General features: G+C 46.6%; 1 protein-coding gene across 1 annotated transcript in view; it reads right to left on the reverse strand.

The window, feature by feature from the left end:
- LOC308158952 (tetraspanin-15) overlaps positions 1-8369 on the reverse strand; it is a 15449-nt gene extending 7080 nt beyond the window's left edge. Inside the window, exons 1-4 of the mRNA XM_080532671.1 lie at positions 8105-8369; positions 3635-3820; positions 2964-3038; positions 1204-1299 (exon numbers count right to left, since the gene is read on the reverse strand). Coding sequence (XP_080388797.1) covers positions 1204-1299; positions 2964-3038; positions 3635-3820; positions 8105-8191 — 444 coding nt within the window. The 5' untranslated portion in view covers positions 8192-8369. The remainder of the gene's footprint in view (positions 1-1203; positions 1300-2963; positions 3039-3634; positions 3821-8104) is intronic.
- Between the last annotated feature and the right edge of the window lie 314 nt (positions 8370-8683).

An 8683-nucleotide genomic window follows, 5' to 3' on the forward strand; every position in this document is an offset into this window, starting at 1 on the left:
AGAGAGAAGAGAGGGAGAGAGAGATCGAGGAGGGAGAGAAAGGGAGTGGAGGGAACGAGGAGAGAGAGGAAACGAGAAGAGAGAGGGAGAGAGAGAAGGAGAGAGAGAGAGAACGAGGAGGGAGAGAGAGGGAGTGGAGGGAATGAGAAGAGGGAGAGAGAGAGGGAACAAGGAGAGAGGGAGAGAGAACAAGAAGAGAGAGAGAGAGAGAGAGAGAGAGAGAGAGAGAGAGAGAGAGAGAGGGAAATGGAAGGAGAAGAGAGGGAGAGAGAGAGAGGGAACGAGAAAAGAGAGAGAGAGAGAGAGAGAGAGAGCGGGGCTCAGGTGAGATTAGTGGGGGGACTTTCTGACACTCAATTAAAGAGGCTATACTTTCAGACTGGCACTGCAGACGATCGATACCATGAACCTAGCCTGACGTGATACCAGCGGCCAGGCGGGAGAGAGACAAAGCTCTCTTCACCGTTGCCGTGGCAGCAAAAGCTTGTTATTGCCTCTTGTTCTCTTTCGTGGAGCTCGACAGCGACGCGACGGTATTCTAACATGCTGTTAAATATAGAACCCTGTAGTGACTGAGCAGAATGACAAAAAAGTAGAAATTGGGCGGGGGGAGGGGGAGGGGGGGGGGTGAATACTGGTAAATGAAAGGAGTGCATTGCATGTGAGGCTTCTTTGTGGTCTGATTAAATGACTTTACATGACTGAGATAAAAATACAGATACGGATTCGACTGGAAATAGATTTACTGGATGAAAGGCGGAGAGGGTGGGTGGGTGGGTGTGTGTGTGTGGGTGTGTGTGTGTGTGTGTGTGTGCGTGCAAGCCTCAAGCACATGTCAGGGACTCCACAGTTCAGTGGCCTGGTTCCATTACAGAAATGGTACTCCAGTCCTTGTACTCGTCCCCCCGCGCGGGCACCCGTGTGCGTGTGCGTGTGTGTTTGTGTGCGTGTGTGTGTGTGTGTGTGTGTGTGTGTGTGTGTGTGTGTGTGTATGCGTGTGTGTGTTTTTAGTGAATGAAGAGGGTTCACGGAGATGGAAAACAGAAGATTGATAGTAATTGGCACAGCACACAGAGGACCAAGACCCATTTCATCAGTGAAGCCCTCTCACCAATATCACACACACACACACACACACACACACACACACACACAGGCAATTTCCTATCCACTGCATTTGATGATGAAAAACTGTCCCCATACCTTCTCTTGCACGTAGTCCAAGATGTTTTTGAAGTCCAGATCATCGTAATAGTGTTTGATTCCCTCTCGTATGCTGCTCTGGAACAAGGCCGATGTCTAGAGGGAGAGAGGGAGATAGAAGAGAGGGTGATGATGATGATCATCATCATCATGACCACTGAAAGCCATCCTCTATCAGACACTGTTGTGATCTAATGATGCCTTGAGGCTATGCTCGAGGGTTTGGGGAGTTGGCGTTTAAACCAAGAAAGTTCTTTGTCGCAGCTATTCCAGTGTTCAAAAGGGAACCGTTCAAACCTGTGAACCCGTGTTGTTAAAAGTGAACCTATAGAAGATGCAACAGTGGATGTGAGCTTCCCTCCATCCAGGATATATACTATAACAGTATGTCAGCAAAGCCCGGAGGATCATCAAAGATCCCAGCCACCCCAACCACAGTCTGTTTGAGCCGATGCCATTGGACAGCGAAGCCTCTTTCGGAGCCTCAGGGCCAAAACCCGGAGGCTAACCAACAGCTACCTCCCCCCAGGCGATCAGGCTCGTGAACAAGCCCACTGTAGACAATTGATTATCATCCCCAAGCACACACCATGCAAACAGACTACCTAAACCTTAAGCACACAGCCACTTTACTACTTGAACTATCTATTTTATTACTAATTGTACTGCTAATTGTATCCTGTCGTATTTGTCACTTATATCCTGAACTATTGTCACTTTTTTTTATCTTGAATGCCTATTGCCTTATTGTCTGTATACTGCTAATTGTATCCTGTCTTATTTGTCACGTATGTCCTGTACTATTGTCACTTTTCTTGAATTCATCTTGAATTATGCCTATTGCCTTATTGTCTTGTGCTGCAATCAGAATTGCTTTTATAACATCCAATGTACGGCTACACAAGAGTAAAATGTACTTTTACTTAGGCTAACGCCGGGTGCACACAGGGCCATTGCGTTGCGTTGCGTCGTTCTGGCGCAACCTGGTGGGATGGACTTGACGTACTTCAACGTGCGATGCAGAAAGCTACATCTACTCGTGTTGCTAGCGAAGTTTCCCACAGAAGTGGGGGAAAAAACGTCAGATCAGATATATAAACGGGTTATTTTGATAAACTGGACACATTTTGTGAATATATATGGTTACTTTCTCGCCTGAAAACATATAAAAACTTCATAAAATGACATATTAACACTTGTAGAGCCAAATTACAGATTTTAGCCAATGGCGGCCAAAATTGAGGATTTAAAATCTGAGGCGAGAGCTCCGTGCAAGAAACTACTTCCGGTTGTTTTGACGGATCCAACGCAACGCAAAAGCTGACATTTTTTGACTGATTGCCGCACCCTGACGGTCAAGAAACGCAATGCAGAGCAACGCAACTGATCAACGCAACGGCAACGCAACGGCCCCATTGAGATGAATGACTTCCGGTGCAACGCAACGCAACGGCCCTGTGTGCACCCGGCGTAAGGGTTTTCGACATTGGCATTGCAGCAGAATACAAAATCAACAGTAATAGAATAAAGTAAAAGTAGAATAAAGTAAAAGTAGAATAAATTGATGGTAGTTGTACTACAGCGGGACCAGTCGTACTGCAGTAGAACAGTAGTGCAAAATGCTGTGCAGGTTACAATGAGGTGAAATGCAATATCATACAATTAGGAACCGAAGCCGACGTATTTGACTCTCTTACACTCGTGTAATGTGAACGTAACAATGAAAGGTAAAACGTAGAAACTTGAAACAGAGAACTGACCTTCTTCTCAAAGATGAGGGCTATGATGAGAGCCACCGCCTGGAGCAACAGCAACACACACAGGACACACAGGAACTGGGGGGGGGGGGGGGGGGAGGGGTGAGAGGAAAAACCATCAAACAAACATTTAGGGGGATGTACTGTATATGTCCCATGGCTGCAGTTCCCAGAGGGAAGGGAGACCAACTACACTGGAGACAGCTTGCTGGGCTGAGATACTGTAGGCAGCTTCAGGCACACTGACTTTCCACAGTCAGCAGTGTGTGTGTGTGTGTGTGTGTGTGTGTGAGAGAGAGACTGTGAGTGTGTGTGTATATGCAAGTGTGTGTGTGTGTGTGTGTGTGTATGTGTGTATGTGTATGTGTGTGTGTGTGTGAGAGGGACTGTGAGTGAGTGTGTATGTGTGTGTGTGTGTGTGTGCGTGTGTATGTGTGTGTCTGTGTGTGTGAGAGAGACTGTGATGGAGTGTATACATGTGCAAGTGTGTGTGTGTGCGTGTGTGTGTGTGTGTGTGTGTGTGTGTGTGTGTGTGTGCGTGTGTGTGTGTGAGAGAGACTGTGAGTGAGTGTATACATGTGCAAGTGTGTGTGTGCGTGTGTGTGTGTGTCTGTGTGTGTGTGTGTGTGTGTTGTGAGTGTGTGTGTGTGTGTGTGTGTGTCCCTGCCCTTCACCATGTGCAGCAGGGTCTTGTTGTCCCGCAGGGAGCCCACCATGCCAACCAGGGACACAGTGAACATCACCAGGCCCAGCAGGATCAGCACCACGGCGGGAGCCAGGAACACCCCCTCCAAGGTGCGGTTCTTCTGCCTCTCCACCTCCGCATACACCCCCACGCACAGCACGCACAGGCCCAGGAGCTGAGGAGGGAAGGCGGGGGGGGGATTCAGCATTACAATCACTAGAACCACTGAGCGCGGGGGCGTGTGGCGGTATCAGTGTGTGGCCAGAGACGGAGCGTTTAAAACCAAGAAAGTTCTTCCGCCTGCGGGCCGCGGAACTCCTTCCAGTGTTCAAAGGGACCCGTTTTCTTTAGTCGGAACCGCCGTTGACGATAAACAGAATTGACATTCACAAAATGAGCTTCGGGGTGACTGTATTGTACTGCTGTTCTGTCTTCCGTGTAGACCTAGTAGTCTGTTGTGTTAAAAAAAAGCCAGAGTGCTCCTGCTAGCTACGGCTGCCAGCACCCCTGCTGCATAAACGCAGGCTGGCAAATGGGTGTCGAGGATTAGGTGGACAGGAGATGACAGCAAATGGCAGAAAGAGCATTTAGATGGCACCTTTGTTAGTGGCAAACCAAATACACTTTGTTTGCCCTCCCGCCCCCTCCCCCCCCCCCCCCCCCCCCCGGTGTGCCACTTAGAGGGCTTTAAATAAACCGGGCAGGACACTGGCTAGTGTTCACTTTGGGTCATCGTGAGAGTTATTTTCTTTCCGCAACTCTGCAAAGGAAAAACAATCAACCAATTTCCCACCTTGCTATCGATTCTCGTTTAGGACGGGAGGCTAGGATGTTCACCGAGAGAGCAGGACCCATCCTTCCTGCCCCACTTTAGTCCACGACACCCTCCATCAGAAAAATGGATGAAGGCCAAAGACCCCATTTTCAAAGATGTAGGCCACTCACTTACTAACAAGAAGTAATAAACAAATGACAATACATCATCTTTAGAGTGACCGAAACGCACAAACCTCAGACTAATCAGAAACAATAAGGCAAATGAACAGCACTTAGAAGGATTAGGCTTAATACACTCGTTCCCGACTGAGGGCCTTTACGTTACACAGGCGGATGGCGAAGGCTCCACAGCGGACGGGTTTCCCCCGCAGAACTGTCTGAAAGTCACATTAACCAATTGAACCGACGGAGGCAAAAAATAGCATTCATTAACTCTAAGAGCTCCTACGTGGCTGGCTGGAGCCAGAGGAGCTCTTGTGGGACCAGGAGATACTAAATCACCACGCAAGAGGAGAGAGCTGAGAGGAGGTAAGAGTGAAAGAGGGAAGTAAGAGTGAAAGAGGGAAGAGTAAATCAAGTCCAGCGAGAGAGTCACCGAGGTACTCCCCCCCCCAACCAACCCACCCACCCCCCCCATCCCTAACTTATTCCAGATGTCCCTCCACTTCTTTACTTGCGTCGTCCATGTGATGGACCTCATGGTGTGACTGTGCAGACAGAGGCTTCCTACTGGGTAAATGGCCCTAGGCTACACAGAGTGTCCTGCTCACTCCTCTCTGGGAGACTAAGATAGGGCGCTCTCAATCTCCAATCCTCTCTCTCTCTCTCTCTCTCTCTCTCTTCTCTCTCTCTCTCTCTCTCTCTCTCTCTCTCTCTCTCTCTCTCTCTCTCTCTCTCTCTCTCTCTCTCTCTCTCTCTCTCTCTCTCTCTCTCCTCTCTCTCTCTCTCATCTCTCTCTCTCTCTCTCTCTCTCTCTCTCTCTCTCTCTCTCTCTCTCTCTCTCTCTCTCTCTCTCTCTCTCTCAAAAGAGAAAATTATTATATGCAATAAGAAAATTTTTCTACATTTAAGGTTCAAACTTCACAACACAGCAGCCACCATCAAGAAGGCACAACAGCGGCTCTACTTCCTGAGAGTCCTCAGGAAGGAACACAACAAGCCTTGTAGTGGCCTTCTACCGATGCGCAGTGGAGAGCATCCTCACCTACTGCATCTGCAACTGGTTCTCCAGCTGCACAACCGCAGAGAGAAATGCGCTACAGAGAGTCGTGAGAACAGCCCAGAAGATCACCGGCGCCCTGCTCCCCTCTCTGGAAGAGCTGTACAACACACGCTGCCTCAGGAAGGCCTCCGAGATCTCCAGAGACCCATCCCACCCTGGGTACGAACACTTTGCCCGGCTGCCCTCGAAAAGGCGGTACAGGACCATGGCCGCAAGGACAAACCGACTGAAGCTCAGATTCTACCCCAGGGCCATCAAGCCTGCAAACTGCGACACTTTAATGAATGTGCAATAACACTATGTGCAATAATTTTATCTGTACAGTATAGTGGATAGTGTACATAGCCTTTATTTATGTAAACCAGCTCCTTTCCCTTCTTGTTTTTTTTTCTTTCCTAGCACCAGGGGAGCCACCCCTCCCAAATTTCGTTGTTTGGTACCTGTACTATAGCAATGACAATAAAGACCATTCATTCATTCAACAGTAAATTGAATGTCTAGTGAACCTGTTTTCTCCATACATTTGAATATATGCAATTACCCTTTTGTCTGTATTCGACCCTAGAAAGCCAGAACAATGCTGAGTCACACCAGAGTGATTGCCCGGCATTGTTCACCCTATGGTCACCACTCCTCACTTTTGTAATACTGTAAGGAAGGGAGGGTCAGATTCCCCCCTAACCTTCATCCCCATCATCTTCCTCATGTACAGATCCACACCCCTTGTTAATGATTGGTTTAGAACTCACCCGAGGGCGGAGTTGTTACCTGAGGGCATACTGAGATGAAATGAATGATCGACACTTTCTGAGAAACTTTGAATGATCAGATGCGTCTGATGAACCTGTAAACTTTCTCCTTCTATAGAGGAATATTACATATCTTTTTCTTATACACCTTGAAACGAAACAGGCTGCCTTTATTGAATTTTAGCTCTAACTCTCTCTCTCTCTCTCTCTATATATATATATATATATATATATATATATCTAACGTTACATGTTTTAAGGCTGATCTGTGCATGATAGTGCTGCATTTTGACATCATTCCTATCACATTTCCCCCCGTTGAGCTGTATAGTGGCACTTAAGTGCTCTTATGACACGTAACTCCTCCTACTGTCCCGGCTCGCTCCAGGTATGTTGTGTATAATGGAGAAGCGTTTCTGTACGGTACGGGTAAGATACAAATGTGTGCCGTACCGAGCCTTACCGGTATGGTCAATGGAAAAGCGCCATAAGGCTCAGGATCTTAATGCAGTCCAAACTGATTAGCAGAGTGCTGTTGTGATCTAACGGCTGTTCTGATGTGATGCTCAGGGTGTGATGCACTAGGGTTAGGCCTACACTCCATCCCCTCTTTGGAACTTGTTGGAACACTGAAAAGGCTTGTGTCAAAAGCAACAAGTCACATGCTACTGCTAGACAGAGACATTCTGTGCAATGTGACATTCTCATAAATTAAAGATGTGACATTCTCCAAACATTAAGATGTGACTGCCACATTCAAACGATGTCCTGAAAAGCTGTAATTACAATGTAGCCTAATAACAGTATGAGCTGTGCTCAGAATTGATTTATCTCCCTCCAGCAGCTACTAGGCCAGCTTCAGTTTACTAACCAAACATGTCTGTCTAGTTACACTCCAATGATTGGTGAATCATTAATCATTAAACTGCAGTTCCAAAAACTAGATGTTTTAAACCCTTGTCTGGGGAAGGCCTTTAATCAATCAGTATGCTTTATAAAAACCAGACAGCTGCTAGTGGAAATATAAAACGGCCTATGAAACCGAGTCTGACCACATTGCTGATCAGCTGATATGAACCCAAGTCTGACCACAATTGCTGATCAGCTGATATGAAACCAAGTCTGACCACATTGCTGATCAGCTGATATACACGCCACCTTTATCAGTAAGTAATACGGATTTCTATGAATCACAGCGTGCAGCAGCCACACTAGCTTTGTACAATATCATAACACTAGCCTACAAATCACTTTCCTGTCGGCAGAATGCATGCCATCCCCTTTAACTGGATCCCACGCCCTGCACCACGACGCTTTGGGGGTGCGTTCGTAAATACGCTGTGGAAATCTGATCAGCACTCATGGAGTGCTTCTTGTCCAATCAAATACTTGGTCCCTTTATGACGTTGCACCCAGTGTGCGCTCCGGCGCTCTAAGAGTGAGTTTACAAACGCACCCCATAGACTAGCTAAATAGATAGCTACAGCAGTAGTAAACGGATAATAAAGCCTTTATAATACATTAGTACAAAGTGTTTCCATTATGGCTTCAATAAAACGAGTTAGGTAGAAGATAATGATAGAAGATAGGTAGGAAGACAAAAGGATGCGCGTCCACTCGTGAGCTGTTTCTAGCTGCTGGTAAACAAAGCGGTGTTTTGTTTTCTCTCATTCAAAACAACCTCAAGTCTTCCAAAAACAAAAATACTTACCGAGAAGAGCATCGAGTAGACATTTAGAGTGAATTTGATCAAATAATAGAAGTTGTTGCTATTTCTCCATTCCTGATATGAAGGCATATTGATCCTAACTGGGGTTTTTACAAAATGTAGTCGTCTAGCTTGTCTTTCAGTTTCATTTGCGAGTTATTAGTGTCGTGTTGAATCGCAAAAACATCTCGATTTTTGCACGAGGACATAGACTCAATTTAGTAAGCCATCTAATTGACTGGAATTTTTTAAAAATGTAGCTACAAAAAACCCCTCTTCACATCCCATCAAAAAAAAAGCAGACTTCCGTGCGGCTGCCCATGCATGTTGTGTTGTGGGCGTGCTTAAAGGGCCAGGGCAGGACGACAGCAGCGAGCAGACACGCTACAAGATTAACTGATCATTATTGTCGCCTCCGCAGAAACGTTCAATGACATTAGTTCATGTAACTAAACATATAATGTGTCTAATCAGTAAAGAAGATTCGACAAACACTGGATATAGACTACACGTGGTGGTGCGACAACCCAGAAGACAAAGAAAGGATGCTCCCCGTCACCAGACAGTCTTAAAGGAGATGGG

The sequence above is a fragment of the Nansenia antarctica genome, assembly GCF_963989245.1.
Source record: "Nansenia antarctica genome assembly, chromosome: 5".
NCBI lineage: Eukaryota > Metazoa > Chordata > Actinopteri > Argentiniformes > Microstomatidae > Nansenia > Nansenia antarctica.